The sequence below is a fragment of the Phalacrocorax carbo genome, chromosome 2 (genome assembly GCF_963921805.1).
Source record: "Phalacrocorax carbo chromosome 2, bPhaCar2.1, whole genome shotgun sequence".
Lineage (NCBI taxonomy): Eukaryota > Metazoa > Chordata > Aves > Suliformes > Phalacrocoracidae > Phalacrocorax > Phalacrocorax carbo.
In genome coordinates, this window is record NC_087514.1 from 57,707,592 (window position 1) to 57,728,737 (window position 21,146).

A 21,146-nucleotide genomic window follows, 5' to 3' on the forward strand; every position below is an offset into this window, starting at 1 on the left:
CCAGAGGCCTCCGTGGACCACAGAGCCCAAAGAAGGGCAAATGATAGAGAGAAGAGCAGGAACAGGAACAGGGAAAGAAACTGTATTTAGGAATAACTTTTAGGACAAAACAAAAAATACACTAGCATGATAGACAGCTCTTTTGTTTGTTTGGTGTTTTTTTCATATTTTTTTTTAAATGCAAGCCAGAATCAGCTGATTCCCAAAGTAGGTCGGTCTGTGCCTCAGTCAAGTTGCAACACGTGAAAATATTTACCACGGACCCTTCCATAACTTCAGTCATCTCTGAGAAAAGCACATTACTCTGAACCACACTAGAGGCTGATGTAAGTCACAAAACCAGATCACCATCTCCACAGGAACACCCTTCACTCCCTGAAATCAAAAAACAAGCCAAAAATACTAAAATCCATCCTCAACAAGTTCCAGACACATACACAATTCCCCACTTCTTCCTTTCAGCACCACCTCACTGGTCACTTTTGACATCTCTTCTTGGGTGCCTGATTATCTCCTCAAATTTAGGCTTTTTGAAACACAGTAAGTCTAACCTTTGTCTCTCTTCTGGGTTTCCATTTGTGTTTTCACGGCCTGTTAGTTTGGATGCGACCTTTGATTCTCTATTTCTGCACCCCTTCCACTACATTCAGTGTTTTAAGTCTTTAAGTCCTGTCACTTCCTTCCCTATCATTTCTAGGATTCTTGCTGGCCACCATGACTAACATATTTTCTAATGTCAGTGTTATTTGCTGGTTTTATTATTGGTCTCCCAGCTGGCCTAGCTGGCTGTCTTCTTTGTGTACCTGCTTCCAAACATCATTCATTCACCTCTTTGAAGCCACCTACTCATTTTTCTCATTTCTCAAAAAAAATAGCCAGTGATTTCTTTGCTCTTTTCTAAAAACACCTCCTACCCCATCTCTTACTCTACTAACACCTTATTCTCATTCTCTGTACTGTCACCATTCATACTCCATTTGCTTTCTTTCCTATTCTTTGTTTAACTGCCCTTATCTGCCTGCCTCCACACCCTTCATAAAATGGGCTTAAACACACAGTCTCGTTGCAATCACATTATCATATAATTATCGTCCTCATTAATGATTCTCTCTTGTGACAACATTCCCCAGGTCAGCAAATTTCACTCCATTTGTATTTCTTCAAATGTAACTCAATTTACTTTCAATAGAAGTGACTGTTTTTCTGGAGTCACATCAATACAATCACTTTAACCCATGGCTCTTTCTTTCAGAAAAATGGCAAGCTCAGCAGCACACCAGCTCCCACATGAGGACATGTAGATTCTAAAGGAGAAAGGCAAAACACCAACAAAGTTATAGCTTCAGATGAATATTTATTCTTCTGAAATCTGTCCAAAACAACAGTCATCTATATTGGTTCATCTTGGTACTTTGATCCATCTCAGTTCTTCCCAAGAGCCTCACACAGAAAAAATGTTACACCCCCCCAATACATAAACTTCTGTACAGATTAATAGCATTAATACCAAGGAAAGCCATGCATATTACTTACCTAAGTACTGGACACTTTACTGTCTATCAACATGTACCTTACATCCACCAGAGAAAACTGGCTACCTAGCAGTAGGCCCTTGTTCAGGCAAAGTTGAGTAATTATGTTTCCTCATTGTTACCAAAATTATTAAATACATTTTGTAGCATAAACAGAAGGATCAGAGGGTGCACAATAACACTAGAAAGACAGAAAATACCCATATCCCCATGCGACTGAACAAAATAATCCAGTATTTTACTGCAGACCAAGGAAATGTGTGTATCTTTAGCTGAAGGAGTTTAATTTTACCCACCAGGTACTTTAAATACACTTTCAGATGCCTCCTGTGTGTGTTCAGATACCCTCTGGATATGTAAAAAAGAAATCCATTCCCACCACTAGACCTGAATTTGTAGTATTCTGCTCTCTTGTTTCAGAGGCAGGATTTCCACAGACTTTCTCTCTAATACCACATGGGAGGATAAAGCAGGGTAAAACTCTTCCACCTACCAATTCCAGTACCGGAGCAAACATTTCTTTATACCTCTGCCATAGATTCATAGCATTTACGACAAAAGGGAATAAGATTGCTTCATGTAGTAAAACTAGGTGAATAATCTGTACATCTACACTTCACATTCTTGAAAGCCAATTTACTTAACTACATATTAAGGAATTCAGAAAAGCCATGAAGACAAGATAATCAGCAAGATATTCCATTATTACTGCACAAAGGATGTGACGGGACTTCCCCCTGCAGAGTTTTGCTCTTTATAAAAGAAACAGTGGAATCATCATCCCAGCCAATAAACTAGACAGTTTATCTGGTGATGTTTCCACAACCACTGTAAGAAAAACAAACAAACCAAAAACCCTTCTGAAATATTTTAACAGGCAAAATCATTCACAAGTTGATAAGAGAGAGATCTTTGGAAAGAAATACACTCTCCTCTCCACATTCATTCTCATGTACGTTTTCAGCAGACACCACATCTGCTGACACTGAGCATCAGTGAACGATGAATGACCAAGCACATGGTTATTTTCTGCATGTGCTACACTGCCTTTGACCCTCAACACAGCGGATGTTTTCAGCAGTGCTGCCCATGTTCTGAACCATGCAAACTGCTTTCACACCTTTCCGGACTTAACCATGGCAAATTAATCTCTCTCCCATCACTGTGAACATACTTATTCTCTTTATAATTTTTACTAGCTTGTTTCATCTCATTGTAGCCAGCTAGCTCTTTCACAGGGACTTTGGATTTGCTAACACGTTGATGCACAGAGACCCTCTGAACGTTAAATCCTTCCATTTCTACTTCCTAGGATACCAGCAAAAACTGTGATGTGTATCATAGTACTCAGTCATGTGTCTTACAGGTGCTTACAATGAATAGCATACTTTAATTAAATTGTTAACTTCATATCATGTTTCATACTCATACCTCAGTCAATTAAGTTTTCTCAGATGATTTTTTTCTTTTGGTCCTAAGCCCAATTTCAGATTTGTCAGGGTGCGTTAAAAGCAACTACTTTCAAGTTACCAGAGTTCCATCACATACCTAAGAAACATGTTTGGGGCTAAGCCTGACTTTTTCCTCTGCCTGTTAAACAATTACAACGGACTGTGATTTCTCTTATAGAGGCATCATTTAAATTATTAGGATGTAATTGTTTGATATGACCACTTTCAGTAATTCTGACTCAGAGAAATCAGTGCTATTGCATCTTTGCTATAATTATTTTTAAATTATAAGACAGTTCAGGTAGCATTACCCATTCTATATTTGACTAATGTTATTTCCAAAAAAAGAAGACAGGTGGTTACTGCGGGATGCTGACCACTCAAAACTCACACGAAATCAATGCAAGATACAAAGATTCAAATACTACAAGGTCAAGGCCACCATAACTCTTTTTATTATGTTACCTCTACCTTATTAGTAATTGATCTTTTAGAAGTGATCTAAATATATAATAAGCTTAATTATACTATAATACAAAACTGACTGTGAGCTGGGGTGAACTGCAATGAAAGATGCAATCTGCACAGTTACCAACAAAAACACATAAATGAGAGTGCAAAGGAGGATATTGAATGATGGAGGCAATTTGCTTGTGTTTTTACTGAGAACCCTCAACATGCCTGAGGGCCCTGAACCTGTTATTCTGGATACAACCAGACAGGAGCAGTTAAAATAATAAAAAAAGAAGAAGAAAAAAAGGCTAGCAGCAAAGGCTACCCTGCCAGCCTAAGGAATTTCTCCCCATGTTCGTGTGGAAAGACAATGATGTTACAGCCTGTGGCAGCAGTCCTTGAAGGCCAATGTTTTCTGCCAGGATTTTGATACAAAATAAAATGAAACAAACAACTTCACTCTAACGCACTAACAACAGCTCTGCGAATGACACTGATAGTATCTTCTCCTGTAGCTTTGATCAACCATTTCATGAAAGACTTTCCTTCTCTTGTGCCCAAGACTGCATTCCTAATGTCTCTTTCTCCGCTATTTGTGCATATCCATGGCATCATTAATTTACTGACATCATCTGTGGTTTTACACTAACCACAGACCGCTACTGCTGGCTTTAAGGCTGAATCTCAGATATTTCTTTACTTTAAGTATAAGGAGCAATCTAATCGGATGCAACCATATCTCACGATAAAGGGAAGGGAATGACAACCTGATGATTAGTTATCTCAAGTTACAACACACAGCAGTAACAGCAGTTTCTTCCTAATTTTGTTTTACATCTTCCTCTAATTTACTCAACTTTGTTAAGATGAGATGGTGTGTTATATGTTATCTAATTCATGGAATGAAGACACTGGCCTTTCTGAGTAACCTTCTGGCACTGGCAACAATTGTTCTTGGGAATTTAAGAAAAATAATTTTTAAAAAAATTTAAAAACCCGTTTGTATCCTGCATTAAAGAATCTGCCGACCTGCAAGGTGAGGTTTTAAAAACAATTAAGCAACCAATGTGCACCAATCCTGGCTACCAACATCAACATATCAGAGAATAAAACTGTAATAAATTCAAGTAAAAAAAAAGTTACTAACAGAGTTAATTACCTGAGCACACTTTAAATGTACCACCTCAGGGAAAAAAAAAGGTTATATGTGAAAATAGTGTATGTTTACCCTGATTTACCTTACTAACTTTAGTACTAATACAAGTTTGTAAAATGCTGTTCTGCAGCGTGCTCCTTTTCCCCACCTATGCAAGATTTGACTCACCCTTTATGCAGACATGGGATGCAAACTGGAAACTTGTCAGGTCTGATTTGCAAAAAAGGATGGTATCCCAGGCAAGTATGATTCAGTAAAATACACAGAGGCTGGCAATTCTGGGAGTCAGGCACATCTTCTTTAGCCCTTTTTTTACTCCCGCTTGCTAGGAGAGGTACACGCACTTCTTGCTAGGATATCAGAAATACCTGAACATACAATATTTATAAAAGTCTAAAGCTAAAATTACCAATATTTCTAGACCACTTTTCAAAACACATGCTATCTTGATATTTTCCTGTACATATAAATATACCTTTTAAATGTTTTGTATTTAGAAAAGAAGGTGGTCTCACAACAAAACACCAGTTTGATGAAATAGGTTGCCAGTTTAGGCAACTGAATGAAAAGAATGATTGAGTGTGATCCTGCTGCAGTGACATCCTCAGGTGACAAATGACATAGTGCATATTTTATTTGTAGTGTTGCGTGGGGGGTGGTGTTAATCTTTCAAAGAAGGGAAGGAGCAACAGATGCAGGCAGTAAAAAATGCAAATGCTAAGCTACACGAAAACATGAGGACACTCCCCACAGTTATGAAAGTTAACATCATAAATAGGCCTCAGAAAAAGTCATCTGGGTGGCTACAAGTATACCACACCACAGTTATTGTTTTCCATGCTGAAATAATCTGTTACCTAAGGGCAGACGTGTACAGAACAGGAGGAAAAACAGTAGTTGCGTGTAACTTCTGATATCAGTAACTTGCCTTTTATCAAATGAACTTGCTACACTACACGCAATGAACTGCAACTACACGATTAAACTGCAACTTCTTCCATGCTTCTTGTAGAATGAAAGAGAATTTCCAATATACAGTGGGCTGACCCTCTAAAGGCAGCAGAGTTAACTAAACACTACAGTCAAAGAAATACATAAATCTTGCCATTTTCAGGCAAAAAAATTAGAAACAATTCGTTCTGCTGGGTCTATAAAACCCAGTACAACAGATTCTGTGAATGACTAGCACCAAGTGTTTCATATATCCAATACGCAAGCCAGCTTTACAAATACTTGTTTCAAAATTGCAACCCAACAGTAAAATAACTACTGCTAAAACTAATTTGTCAATACTACATGAGATGGAGATCATCTAGGAGAAAAGAATGCAATACAGAAACATTCAGAACTGATTTTTTCCTGTGGTTTTAAAACAAATTAGCTGTCAGTGATTTGCAGAATAACAAGAAATACTGACTAATTAAAAATATTCAAGTATGCGAGCATGATTGCTGGGAAAATAATGCCAAAAATTTACTGGCTAGTTAGCCCCTTGGAGAATGCCAGCATTGGACGGTTCTTGAAACTGAGAAGAAATGGTGCAGGTCTTGTATGAATTCATCATTCCATTCACAGATGACTGTGCCAATGTTACAGAATAACATTCATTAATAATCAGCACTTCCAGCCGAGAAATGCAAGTTCAACCTTTTTGAGCCACTGGATGCATACTGTATGTGTTAAGACACAGGAAATCAGAACGTGTCCTACAGGTACTGGCTGTGTCTGTATGTCTTTTTTTATCTTTAAAAACAAGAATGGAAAATTGGATCCTTTCTGATTTGAGGTACCAGTGAATTTAGAGAAAGACTGAAGAAACAGTTCCTTACAGCAGGATTTCCAAGACCTCCTGGTATACAGTTCAGAACCAACACCCAAAAGCCATAACCAGGACATCTTGAAGAACATACTTAGGCATCTACTTTCACGTGAGGAGAGAGAGTGTAGGATTTACTGTAAAGACTAAACGCTTTGGTCCTTAAATCAAAAACGAGACAGAAAAATTCCTACAAGTTCTGCCTGGTTACCAGTGCTGACTGTTCAGGTATAATATCCAACATCAATTTATTTTTACTTACGATCCTTTGATCACAGTTCAGAAGCTGTGGTGTTTTGGTTTTTTTCTTTTAAGGAACAACGAAAATTGTCAACGTCTACTTTTTGTTTCCCACGCTCAAACAAGGTGAAAAAGTTTTCGACCAGATCTCCCTGTGGCATTCAGTGTAGGCTACAGGGCTGTACCAACTGCAGCATAGCCAAGGGAAGTGACTATTCCCTTTATTTAGCCCTCATTAAACCACATCTGGAGTACCACATGCAATTTTGGCCCCCCATCAGGACAAAAATCATGTTGATTAACTTTAGCCCAGGGGAGGGCCCCCAAGACAGTCGGAGCTGGAGCTTAAAGCCCCATGAGGAGAGGCTGCAGGACCAGGGCTCATTCAGCTCCAAGACGAGACAGCTTCGAGGGCACCTCACAGCAGCCCCGACACCTAAGGGGAGGTTATAGAAAAGACAGAGCCAGACAAAGGTGTGTACTGAGAGACAATGGCCACAAACTGAAGTCAGGAAGATACAAGGGGAAAAAGAAAAAAACAAAAGACCAACCACTGTAAGGCACTGTAAGCACTGGAAGAGGTTGTACACTTCCACTCTCAGACACTTTCGAAACCCAACTGGAAAAAGCCCTGAGCAATCATGTTTAAATTCAGTGTTGCATTGAGCAGGAGACTGGAGAAGAGACTTCCTGAGGTGCCTTCCAGCCTGAGATGCTATGAAGAGGGAAACACAGAGACAGACCACAGACCACCCTGTAATCACCCCAGAAACCTTGCAGGGGAGCGGCCAGCCTCAAGTGCTTCAAAAGAATGTCTGAGAAACCCAAACTGAGTAACTGTGGAGTTACTCGCCCCACAGGAGAACATTATTGTCTCTCCTCAGAACAGATGCTGGTTTCAGTGACTTAGCTATCTCATCCTTTTTGGTTGTTTTTAAACAACTGCTACATTTTCAGTGTATTCAGTGTACATTTCAGTGTATTTCAACAACAACTAACATGCATTAATTATGCAGGCAGGATACTCTGGTAATGAGACTTTCTTGTCCCAGTTTGCAATATTGGGTAGCATTGGAACAATTGTGCTGCTTTTCCGTTTCAAGGAAAACAGGAAAACAGCTTCCTCCACAGGGGGAAGAAAAAAAGCGGAATTCCCCCAAATACAGTAACAGTAAATACAGGCAGGAAATAATCTGATATCCTTCTTCTGCAATTCTAGACATTCCATCTGCTTCATCCTCTGGGACACACTATGACCATTTGGGACCTTCTGCCGTTTCCTTACTATAGCCAGTATTGCTCATCACCCAGCAGCCAAGTTGTGGGAAACAAGATTTGTGCATTACCTCTTTTCAACACTTTAATGTGGACTTCTCCACCAAAGAGGTAAATTGTTCAATGATTAAGTCAACCCTCTTCTCTAGACCCTGGAAATGGCACCATGGGGTTGTCTTACACCCCTCAGCATGTCTGCATGCTATGATAGCAATGTAGGTATCAGGAATGGCTTACTGAGGCTGCCAGAGGTTGACAGTGCCATATTTCATATAAATTTATTTTATCTAAAAGCAATTTTTGTTTAAAATTGCAATGATATAGTAAACTGCAAGGACTTGCTAAAAACACACATAAAAAGAGTATGTTTACCTTTGCTTTCAGCAAATTAACAAGAAGCACATTTGAAAAGGTCTTTGAGCAACTCTGGCGCTGTATTTGCAGATGACAATGAAAATCTGTGAGAAATAGGGTTCGATGTTTATGTACGCTAATGGGCATGATGATTGAGTTTGTTGACTCACTCCAGTAAGAACAAATGGCTGACAGGTTAAACACTAAAGAAGGGTATTTTAAGATACATTATATCAATAAAATTGTATATATACACAGTATGTCTTGTACTGTATTTTGCCTCAGAGTATACACATAAACATTGTGTTTCAAGGCAAACAAATCTAAAGATTTGAACCTGGGGAGGAAAGTTGTACTGATGGAGGAAGTACAAAATAGGGTCAATTTTCTCAGACCTGGGACTCCTCTCATGACAAAAGCATCACTTGATGAAGAGTGATGGAAAATAAACATCATTGAATGTTAATCCTAAACATCACACGGCTTGCCGTTAAGAGCAACCAGCCATTAAACAAGGGGATGAAGTAAATTATTGGATGTAGTTTGAAAGGAGCTGGGAGTAAACATAAGGCTTGTGTGGTACAGAGTAAACACGACTTGTGTGGCCAGCTAGGCTTTTCCCCTCCATCCACTGTGTTTTCTGTGCTGTATTTTAGGGAATATGAAGGTCATTTCACCTGAAAGTAAGGAAACAGTGAAGCTGTGAGCTGAGCTCTATGATCTGCCATGCTAACAAAAGCACGGCGGTAGGCTCATATAAGAAAGGCTTTCAAACACAGCGCCGTCCCATGGAAATGACAGGCCCCTCCTCAGCGGCAAGAACAGAAATGCTTTTTTGTAGTAATATGGGCACGTACATTATTGCCCAGCAAAGATCAAAGGTCCTGACCAATGTACCATATGGTAAGAAGTGCAAGAAAGCTAAGGAAAAGAAAAATGTGTCACATTAGGCAAGAAGGAGAAGCTCATTTATCATAGAAGTAAATCACAAAAAGTTCTCCTAATCAGCAAATGTATGAAAATGGTTAAAAAACACCTTTAAAACTATAGGAGAGGCTTTTGTTCTGTTCTGTTAGAAGAGACCTGATCAGACTTCAGAAGAAAACAACCAGCAAGGTCAGAGAAAATGAGACATCAAAGTCTATATAGAGGTTTATAAGATGAAACACAGTGAAAATAATGAACTATGGAGATTATGGTCTTTCCAGTTGAAACATATTTTCACAAAGAGACAGACACGGTACCTTACTGGGGTGGGTTTTTTTGCTCAATTATACACTGAAAAGATGGAAGAAAGTGCTAAACTTTATTATCTCTACCAGAAGCTTTGTTTTTAAGAACAGAGTAATGGCATATTATCCATATGGCATATTTCATTGATTTCCTTTCAACTTAGAGAAAATAAGCTATGGAAATGGTATTTATTATTTACATAGCACTATACTGCAAATATACATGCCTAGCATTTAGCCTACAAATAAGAGGCACGGGTCATGCTTCACAGATCTTTGTTCTCCAAATTAAACAGTAATTTGACACGTGTTAAATGTCTAGAGAAGAAAGACGGAACAGGAAGAATCAAAAGATCATGCAGCTTTTCTGGCTGGTGGCACATGTATCACAACAGAATTTCTTTGACCTTGACCTACGGCACAACCTGAAGAAAGCAATTTTATATTCTAGCACTTACACAAGGTATAAATATTTCTCTATGAATTTCTACACAGAAACATAATTAATTCTATTCAAAGAAAAACATTTATGTTATCAATGACTCATGCAAAAATGTAGAAAGTAATTATAATTTCAAGCTTGCAACAGAAAGTGTGCTCCTTCTAAAAAGATGCCCGGCGATACACATATCCCAGAAAGTAATCTGGTCTCTGTCCAAGTTTCAGAAGGTTAAAACATATAATTTCTTTTCATCTTGTAGAAGTGTCAGAAAAATGCAGCATTACTAGGAATTTAATAGGACAGGTCTTTAAAATCCTAAGCACTGAGCAAAGGGCTGATGAATTGAAATACATTTCAGCAATCACATTACAACTATGAATACTGTCTAACAATACTCTCATAGAAGTAGGCCAACAAAATGACAACATAAGCTAATATTTATTTATGGCAGTAAAAGTTTTCTACATAAACCAGGATTTGTGGAGACAAATTTCCCTCACTTGCCCTGGGCTTATGAATTAAACTGTTCTCAGTGACCAAGAAACTGCTCTTCTGAAAGATGTAAAAAGCCACAAATGTAACAAGGGAAGGAAAACAACACAAACAGGTGCAGCCACTAGGCAAACATTTTGCATGTTACAGACATTTTCCAATACGTGAGCATATACTAAAATGAAATTCAGAGTAAATGTCACTGTACTGCCTTGCTAGAGGTTAGCAGGTGATTTCCTAGACAAGCAAATCAACAGTATCAGTGATACATAATGCTATAATCATGTTTCACAGCTGGAGATTTATCAGTTTAGAGGAAGGATTACTTTCAGATGGCGGGAGCGGGGGGTTACACTGACTATACAATATGTTTCACTGATCATTCCTTTCTCAGCTTTTGCAACCTCAATCTGCATTTAACTAATGCTAAACTAAAGCTAAAGGCTAAACAAATACTTGCAACTTGGAATATGTGACTGCTAGCAAGAGGCCTTACAAAATTCCACAAATCATCCAAGAGCAAATTTCTCTAATAGAAATATTTTATTGAATGGTATTAGCATGACTAGGAAAAAGACAGCACTTGTTTAGCATCTCTTTACTGATGCAGGGTTTGCATATTCTTCAGCACAGTGAGAATCCAGCACACCCCCCCTTATCTGTTAAGGAAGTAATTTTCAGTCTCCCATGCAACTTCTGAACAAGGGGCAGAACTGACCCTCACTCTAATACCATTTAAATACCTCAGTTTTAAGTCATGGTTCTGTCAAGCTACGTCAACAAATTAGTGTCTTGGAAACAGTAGACAGAGTATGTAATGTCTGCAATCCTGTGCCTTAAAATATTTTGCCAGAAAGGGAGTGATTAGTGTATCGCTCGCAAACACACAGACTCACCTCTTTAAGTTTTACTTCATTTCCAGAAGAGCTTCCAAACTGAATACTACATGAATGAGCCCAGGGAAGAGGCATTACACTGCACTCTCTAAAGATTCAAACTGTAAAAGTATAGAGTCCTAGAACTCTTTATTTATGAGGGGACAGCAGATTTACATAGCCCTCATCCCTTTCTCTTCAGAACTGGACAATTGATAGGAAACTCGGAGCTGTTAATTTCTACAGTTAATCTTAACGGTTGATTTTATGCCTTGTAAATGTTATTCTAAAGTGTTAGAGTAAATAGAACACTAGACTGTTGTTGATTTAAGTGATTATACATACTTTTTCCCATCCAAAGGACTATTTACTAAGGCAACAAACTGAAAACGAATTAAAGAGTACTCCTTTTTATTCACGGTGGCGTTCACCCACAGAATTCATTGCTACAGGATATTATCAAAGCTAACGCTGCAGCCTGGAATTAAAGCTATAAAAGAAATAAAGATACAGAATAGCAACCTTAATGTGACATTCAGGTTTTACAACTGCCTACTCGAGACGGGAAATGGACAGGTAAGACTCTCAGGAGAGAAGGAGAAGTACATTAATTCAACCACATCCTGAACGTAATGCATCAAAGGATACTCTTCCAATAAATACACCAAAATAAAGATATTATATAGTTCAACTTGTGGAGGCTCATTTTTTTTAATATTCAAAATCTTAAACTGGTTTGTCTGACAAAATAACCCCCAGTATACCAGCTTCTCTCAGTAAAAGAATCAGAGGATTCCGTCATTCATACTCCTGCCAGTAACACCTGTGCTTTTTTCTGAAACTTCTTATCTGTGTGCTGCCAGCTCCTGACCTGCTTAGCTTCAGAGGTCTGTCAAGATGACAGCATGAAGACCTGTGATCACCACAAAAGTAATGTTACAGAAAACTTTTACCCTAGAAAACAAATCTGGATTTATTTAGTAACAAATATTGACCAATCTGCTGTAACACATGAAACAAAACAAAAAAAAACCAAAAACAAACAACCAAAACACTTTACTGGCTTAGCAAGTCATACTTAGAGTATCTTTAGAACTGCTTAAAGATACTACAAAGGCATGTACAATCTACTTGACTACACAGACTTTTTCACTAATTAGCACTTGCTAACATCATTCTTCAAGATAGAAAGAAAACAGCCTGTTTCAAATAGCCTGTTTCTTAGCTTGCTGCAATCCAAGAGGAGAAAGTAGCTACCAATGTCCTTCAAGTGAAAGGTTATCCTGGAAATAAGAGGCTTCAGCTTCACAAAGGGTATCATTTCAATGTGAAAAGCGAAAGAGAAAAGAGAGAGAGAGAAGAGAAGCTGGAGAGTAAACATCCAGCAGCTTTATATGCATGTGAAAAAGGTTTTACTGTTATGAAGGAGGGCATCACTTGGAGTCCCTCTCAGATACAATCCATTTAACAATATTCCCTTCTAAGAGTCTTCTTAGCCACACCAGCCCTTCTGAAGTTGGTCTGGTTTTGCCAGCATTTGCAACTCCACTACTCCAGCAAACATGCTGGTAAAGCTGCACCACAAAATTATTTTAGCCATTCAGTGGTTAAAACTGTGGCACTGCATCCTCCCAGCCTGCTGTCTTACAATTTTTGTCTCCCGCATTTTTGGACTTTTAGCAAATTACCTGAAATGGAAGAGCACCGTGGCTACACATGTATAAGTGCAATAACAGTACCATTCTTTTCCTTGACGTCCCTCAGAAACATCCCCAAACAAGTTATCTGTTCCCAAAATACATACAGTTCTGTCGTTTCATTCCATGATCTGACTGCTCTGATTAAAAGAACAGAATACGGCTCAGTGTTGTACCTGCAGTTCAAGAGACAGACAGGGAATTCCACACATGACACAATTTGCAACTAATACCCATGAGCTCCACCACTTCCAATAAAGGATTCAAATGCTTTCCAGTTTATACAAGTCACCAGGCAAGTTGTCCTCTTCCTCCAAGTAACTGTCTCCAAATCAGCTGCCTCCCACTGATTTCCATTCCCAAATTCAATCCTGCCCATTGAAAAAGTTACCTACCAGGCAAGCCTTGCAAATTTATAGGCTCTGGTTTTAGCTCATCTTAACCATTAAGTAGATTCAAACCACTTAACAGAATAGTTAGGATAAATACCATAGAGAAGGCATAGCAGAGGTGGTAAGAACTTAAGGAGAGGTCTTCTATTCCCATTTTTTGCGGGATGCATCTTTAAACAGAGTTTCCCAGCCTGCATCCTAGGGGGAAGCAGACGCAGTCAACCTGAGATGGCTATTACAGAAGAGAGAGAGCACTGTGCTTGCAGGCAACTGCTGCCTCCCCGCTCTCCCCAAAACACTTTTCTCTGGATCTTAATTGAGCTAAGATGGAAGCCAGAGAGATTAAAATTACATTTGCTTTTTGTGCACAAGAAAATCTAACTTTGTGCCTACAAGCCTGAAAAATGTTGCTCCTGCGAGGCTGTATGTATTTCTTCCCCTTGACACCTTTCACCTGCTCTCACGGAACGAGACAAATAGCAAACCTTCCTTTAATAAAAGAAGCCAGATAAATTTCTAAAACATTTGAAGAGTGGAAGGAAACCTAACAGCCATTTTTGGATCTCTCATGCAAATCAGCATCTAAGTTAATATTTTTTTTTCAGCATGCTACCCAGGAAGGGGTTCCGAGACTTTTTGATGCTTTGACTGACATTTTTATGAGTGTTCTGGGATAACAACAGGGTTTTTAAATGTAACGGGAAGTCTATGTGAATCTTTCTCATGCTCTTCTCTGTCAGTCTTCTCAGTACACCATAATATTCCCTAGTGCCACCATAATGACCAAAACTAAAATCATCAGTTTGATCATTCTTTGCCTTTCTTTTCAGCAACTGGCCAATTTTAAAGCATAACAAGCAGCGGTCTCACTAACTACATGAAGTTTACTTCAACTTTAAAAATGTCAGCATTATGTAATTTTTAATACACACATATTCATATGTATACAATGTCACTTATGTCACTACGCAAATTACCCTCTAGGCTGAATGGCAAATTGCTTTGTCATCACCTGGACATAAAATCACCTGTACAGACTGAAACATAAAAATCATTCTGCCTCCTGAAAACTGCAACACAATGTCATATTGTACCGTCATTTTTAAACAGCCACCACCAGTGAAATCAACAACAAGCACCCAAAAAATAATAATCCAAGCATGGCATGGTTTGCTGCCTCCACAGATTTGCCTTAACATTAGGTTGTCCGACCTATTCTACCTATAGAAAATGTGGATAGTAATAATTCAAAGCATCGAAACATACAGGGAGGTATTGGATTCTGAAATACTCTTTAAAACACATAATTTTAAAGGTATTTTAGTACCTGCTAATGTAGCAATGCAAATATTTCCCCTCCAAAGTATTCATCAACACTTGTTAATTTGGGGATAAAAGTCAAAGAGCACCCAAGCATGGTAGAATCTACCTTTTACTTCCAAGGCAGAACAAGGACCTCAGTTTTGCTGAGGCACTTCCAACAATTCAATATACATGTTTTAAAAATACTGTGTGCGCTTTAAAAAATATTCTCTGTAACATATTGTTTATACCCTTAAGAGATTATCATTCTGATTCATTCAGTATCATTTTGATGAATCATATCACAGTCACTGAAAGGAGCAATAAAAGCAATTCCCATTATTTACCAGGATTTCAAAGATTTGGCTTGAAGAAACAAGTGAAAACTTCCAGCTAATATCTAAACTATGTTGCCTACAAAAACTCTAAAGTATTTTCTTTTTACCTGCCACTACTTACCAAACACTGATTCCTGTGCTCACCTCCTCAAAAAAAACCCTCAACTTTCTGGAAGCTCCTACAATTCTTACTTCATCTGAGTCAAAACTCAGAAGTTCAGAAAGCAATTGTAATTTCTGGGAAGCGCTTGGGCCCAGCAGCTAGCTCGCCGAAGCCAATTTGCTGGTAACACACAATCCAGCAGCATCAGTCAAAAATCAGAGAAAGCTGTTCTCTCGAAGCATTTTCTCCCAGCACCCCATGTGAAAATAATAATATTTTGCTTAAAAGCAAACTAATGAATTGTGTGTGAAGTAAAACAATTGGAAGCAGAATAATTAAAAATTGTTATCAAGTGATGTAAACTGCAACTTTGTGGTTGAAGTCTTTATAAACCAAAGAAAGCAATTAGCAAAAGATTGTTCTGAAGCCTTACTTCAGAGAGAGACAAATCACGTTTTGCATGTTTCAAGTTCAGATGAGTAACAAAGACATGTTTATGCCAGGGCTCAAGCGTTAAAAAGCCAAACACCAAAAGCTCACTTCCCACCACCAGCGCCAAAAGCTCCCTCTCCCCCATTTTATTATTTGTTTTTTCAGCATTGTGCTGAAACTAATCTCACTGCACTAATCTCACACACAAAAAAAACCCCAAAACCAACAGATCCAACTTCATCTGTCTTATTACAGAACACAGTGCCTTATTTGCATGGAAGTTTCACATTACTGAGTTATCGTTTAAGCTCTAGGTTCACATCAGACTCCACGTAAGATTTTATCATGAAAAAAACACGACGGTGGATCAACTGTGAAGTCATAAGCCTACAATTAGCTTTTCAATCTCCAAAGTCTTTCATTTTGCACATTAAACTTCCTGTCTTCAGTAGGCACTCAAGACACATCATTCTTGAGTTTTTAATAGATCCATCTAGTCCTGCCTGCATGAGATTACGCTGTTTAGTGCTACAGATGTGATCCTAAAAAATTCTTATAATGAATTGTGTTTTCTCAATTACATGCTATTAATCGATGCTTGGAAAGTATTTCATACCAGCAGAGATAGCTAGTATTAGTATGTAATTTTGCTTACTTTTAAAAGTATTTAAAGTATTAAGGATGTAAAGCCTTAACCATTTTTAAAGTATTTAAAGAATTATTTTTTGTCTTGGCAGATATGTTATTTTTAACGAGTTTGCCACAGCTGCCATTGCCCTCCGCATACCTCACCAGGGCTCTCCAACCCTGTTACCTTCCACTCTTAGAAACAGAAAAGCAAATTATACTATGATAAGAAATTACAGTAATCTATCCTTTTAAAACCACACGAGCATGGATTCTGAACCAAAAGAACTATTTCTGTATTTCCACCCTTTTGGCACAGCCAGCCAGAGCTACTGCCCAGACAGGGGTAGGAACGCAAGGCATCGCTCTGCACAGTGAGACCTCGTGGCAGCTTTTCAGCTGCGGATGTAACCTCACTGTAAGTCATACAAAACCCCATCACTCTGATATATGAACTCTAAAAAGCCTTTTTCCAGAAGCCCATGAAACGCTTCCTTGATGCTTTGGAAAGGAGAGCATTGGCTCAGGGCTAACTCAGGTGCAGATGCAAGGAAAGCAGAGAAATGAGGCAGGCTGAACTAGGTTTCACCCTAGTGAGGACTCCACTAACAGCTTGTAAAGGGGAAAAGAATAACACCTACAGACACAGTAAATGAAGGTGAGAGAAAAGCTTTTTGTCCATTTACCGATTCCTCTCTCAAATCCCCCGGAACAAGATCACTAGGTCCAAACCCAAAAGCTCCGCAGTAGGATTTCTTTTTCATACTCAAGACAGGACGTCCCTCCTTCAGGTTTTATATTTCGCTTAATCTTCAGATGAATAAGATTTACGACCGTAAGCAATTCATGACAACATCAGTTCTCATCTGTGGAGGTATTACTGCAATGCGAAAGTACCTCTGCACTACTAAGTACCAGGAACTGGGACAGCAAAACAATTTTATCTGAACTTGTTTTGGTACAGAAGGAGTTTGGCAAGAACCTGAGTGAGCACCTGAAAGGACAATACCTCCACTATTTTAATATCACAGCTAGATATGATGTTATTAGGAATAGTACAAACAAATTCCACCTGAACACAACTTCTCTTCTAGAATCTTTCCTTCTCCCCACGTCTTTCCAGCAAATTCATCCTCATCCATAATCCAACGATCTTTCATTAAAGCTAAAGAAAATATGGATGGGGCTCAACCTGTTTCAAACAGGGGGTGCCCTACGCCCAAGCCTGGCATTGAAAGACCTGCCTGGTACCACGACCCCTTGGCCTCGAGGGCGCCCCACTGCCTGCCCCATCCACCACCACCACCCAGCTCCCCCGCCTGCCCCATCCACCACCACCACCCAGCTCCCCCGCACACAGCGTTACCGCAGGCTGGCCGGCAAGGCGCGAACACCCAGCCATACCGGGAGGGCCCCAAAGCAGGCGAGGGCCCCTCACCTGCTCCCGCGGGCCTGGGGCACTGCCGCCTCCCCAGCCCCAGCAGGGGAGAGCACCTGCAGGGGGCCACGGGCTTTGGAAAGGGCGCAAAGCGGGTGCAAGTGCTGGTGGCAGGCTGGAAATCTGCCCCCACCTCACCCTTCGTACAGACCCCGCTAGCAGCACCCACCAAGCCGCCTCAGGCAAAGCGATGGGGGGGAAAAGCGCGTTTTCACTCCCAGTCGGTGGTAGCAAGAGGGCTGCACACCGCGAGGCGCCGGGAGGCCGCGCGGGGAGGGGGGGGCTGAAGATGGGGTCCACGCTCTCCTTCCCAGAGAAGTGGGGGTCAGCGGAGGGCACCTGGAGCGAGACCGGGGGGCACCTCCCGGGCAGGGCAGGGTGGGGGAAGGACGCCGAGATCGAGAGGCGTTGGCCGGGCCGCCACGGGGCTCGTCGAGGGCCAAGCCCCGGGCAGACGGGGTGTTTCGGGGGGCCGCCCTGCCCTGGGAGGCCGCCGAGGCGCTGGCGGCGGCCGGGAGCAGCCCGGGAGCCCCGCGGCGGCCGCGCACGGTACGGCCGGCACCGCTCCGCCGCCCGCGGCCGATGCGCTGCGCGGAGGGGACCCGCGGCCGACGGCTTTGGGGGGTTTTTTTTTTGCCGCGCCGTGGGGGAAGCGAGCACCATCCCCGGCCCTCGCTTTCCCTCCTCCCGGCCCGCACCCCCTCGCCGCCCCGGCCCCGGCCACGGCCGAGCCGCCCCCCGCAACCGCGGCTCTGGAGGCGAGCCCGGCGCCCTGCCCATCGAACGAGCGACCGGTGCTGCTTCGGGGGCGTATCTGCAAATTGTGCGGAGGGCACGGATTAATATTAACGTACGCACCCGTGGCTGGACACCGCGGTCCTCCATCCAAAAATTCTTGGATGGCCGCCTGCTAATTTAATAAACTGAAATTTCTTTCTCGCAAAATAAGAAAAATCTCCCTCCCGGAAACCTCCGTAGATTAGAGAATTGCTCCTTCTGAAAGGCGCTCACTCCCCGCTTTTAGAAAGCACCCCCCGAAACCCCGAGAGGGCAGAGGGGCCAGCGTGGCCGGAGGGCGAGCACCGCATCCCGCCCTCTCCCACGCACGTTTCCCCGAGGACGCGGGGCGACGCGGGGCCGGGAGCCAGCGGCCGCTCTCCCCAGCCCGGAGCCGCGCAGCCCCGCAGCGGCGCTGGGGCGGCCAGCGGAGCCCCGCCACACGTGCGAGCCCCGCAGCCCCGGGCGGACAGCAACAAAACCCGAATAACAAGAAATACAGAAGAAAGAAGGGGCGAGCTGCGGAGTTTAAAGTTTCTTGGGAAAACAGCAGAATGCGGGAGCAGCCGCGATGGGGGAGCGCGGAGCATCCCCACAAGCCGCCGGCCCGGCGGGCAGCGACGACGGTCCGGCGGCCCCCGGGACGCGCACCCGCCCGGCGACCCACCGACGGACGGACAGACGGAGGGAGGGAGGGACGTACCGGCAGTCAGGCACACGGGCAGGAGCAGCCGGAAGGTGAGCCCGCACACCACTTCGGTGGCCATGGCGGCGGGGCGGGGGTCGCGGCCGGCCGGCCGGCCGGAGAGCCGTCCCTCTCTGCGCGCCACCGCCGCTCCTAGGTCCGCCCGTGCGCGGAGCCGCCGCGGCGGCGGAGCATCGCCCGTCCCCTCCTCGCCTCGCCCTCAGCCGCGCCGCCTCACGCCTCCCGCCGCATCCCGGCGGCCGCCCCTGCAACCGGCGCCGCGCCGCACCCCCGGCCCGGGGCACGCACACGCCCGCCCCCTCGGGGCTCCCCCCACCCCCGGCCGTGTGCGTGCGTGCGTGTGTGTGCGTGTGTGTGTGTGTGTGTGCGCGCGCGTGTCCCCGCCGCCCGGACGGCGCGGCCCCAGCCGGCGGCGTCCCACGCCGCGTCCCACGCCGCGCCCCGCGATGAAACTTCCCCGCGCTCCGCCCCGACGGGGCCGGACCGCGCCGCGCCGCGCGACGAGGGCCCGCGCGCGCGCTGCCAGCCCCCGCCCCCCCCTCCTCCCCCCCCCCGGCAAGGAGACCCTCCTGCCACCGCGCCGCCCCCCCGGGTCTGCGCTTAGCGCTTTAAGGTTCTCCCTAACGCTTCTTCTGTTGGTTTGTGCCTTGGTTTTGTTTTTTCCTGAAGTATTTTTTTACCTGATTTTTTTTTTTACTTTTTCACTTAAATTTTTGATGCTTTCTTTTTCTCAGGACTGGGGAACAGTCTTCGGTAATTTGTTCATTTCCCGCCCCAGGTTTCGGCAGCGTGTTTAGGTCCACAAGAAAATTGTCGCCTGGAAAAAAAAAAAAAATAAGAAAATAGATCTGCGGTCGCTGGAATGCGTTTGGCTTTTCTGGAAAGCTTTTTTACCCTTTAAAACACGGTGCCGGTTGGAAAGTGCTGTGGGTTTAAAGGGACAGTTTCAAGGCGCAGCTGGTGTGTCCCTGCGTGTCCGCTGAATAAACCTGATAGTCTGGGTTGAAGTAGTGAAGCTGTAAAATAGAAAGTTATTCATGTGGTTATTAACGCAAGTAAAAGTCCATTTACTCCGTGGCAATCTGTGGCAATCCCTCCCGCCTGAATGAGGCAAGTTTAGAAGAGACCATCCTCATCGTGGGGGCAGTGCTGGAGACAACTCTTTGCTTTCGTGCGAGATGTGGAGTAGGTAGGGGAAAGCGGGAGCAGTCCTTAACACAAACTCTCAGTGCTTCTCCCGGCTGAAGCACCTCATCCAGTCTTTCTTCAAACCTACAAAGTCTTAGATCTGCTCTTGAAGCCCCGGCTTTCTGACTCTTAGAATGACTCGATCATCCTTTGCTTTCTTGGGCTTTTTAACAAAAAATATTTTCATATCCTTGTTGCAGAGAAAAATGTTTGCAAACTTGAGTGTGACTCACGGGAAAATACAAAGGGCCTTTTAAAGAAAAAAGAAAAATCTTGTGGTTTGAGGGTTCGAATGATATGTATTGAGCCGTGTGGACATCTGATTTTTGTTTTATTAATAAAGGCGATTATTCAGATACTCAAATACTCTGTAACAGGCTGACTCTGATATTAGAAAATTTGAAAAGTAATGAACTCTGGACTTACATGAATGAAAATGCTCCAGAAAGCTAAGAAAAATCAAGTACTGATCCCATGTGCCCAACAGGTCCATTAAAAGAACCCGTGTCACAAAGGACCCATATCCCCAAAAGCCTACGCCCCCTCTGAAGAGGTATGGCCATTTCACTCTCAGGCAGGAGCGTGCATGTGGAGTTTAAACGTAACACCTGCCTGCGTTGACAGAGATTGCAACGAAGCCCCATCCCAGCAGGATGAAGGCGATGCCTTAACTCAGCGGCGGGGCGCAGCCTGGGCAGGTCGCTCCCTCCCTTCCCACGTTCGGGCCCAGCACGCCTCACCCGGCCATCTCAACAACGAACCAAGCCTGGGTATTTCTTTCTCAGCCATCTGGCGTAGGTTTCCGTACACATCGATCTTTGTGGCTAC

General features: G+C 42.8%; 1 protein-coding gene across 8 annotated transcripts in view; it reads right to left on the reverse strand.

Annotated features, from left to right (window-relative positions):
* Nucleotides 1-19,499, reverse strand: part of PIEZO2 (piezo type mechanosensitive ion channel component 2) — a 311,692-nt gene extending 292,193 nt beyond the window's left edge. For 3 of the 8 annotated variants that reach the window (XM_064443019.1, XM_064443020.1, XM_064443017.1), the window contains exon 1: nt 19,128-19,494. In XM_064443019.1, coding sequence (XP_064299089.1) covers nt 19,128-19,191 — 64 coding nt within the window. In that variant the 5' untranslated portion in view covers nt 19,192-19,494. Of the gene's footprint in view, nt 1-19,127 lie in introns of all 8 variants that reach the window. The other 5 variants (XM_064443022.1, XM_064443021.1, XM_064443018.1 and 2 more) reach the window with 3 other exon arrangements.
* Between the last annotated feature and the right edge of the window lie 1,647 nt (nt 19,500-21,146).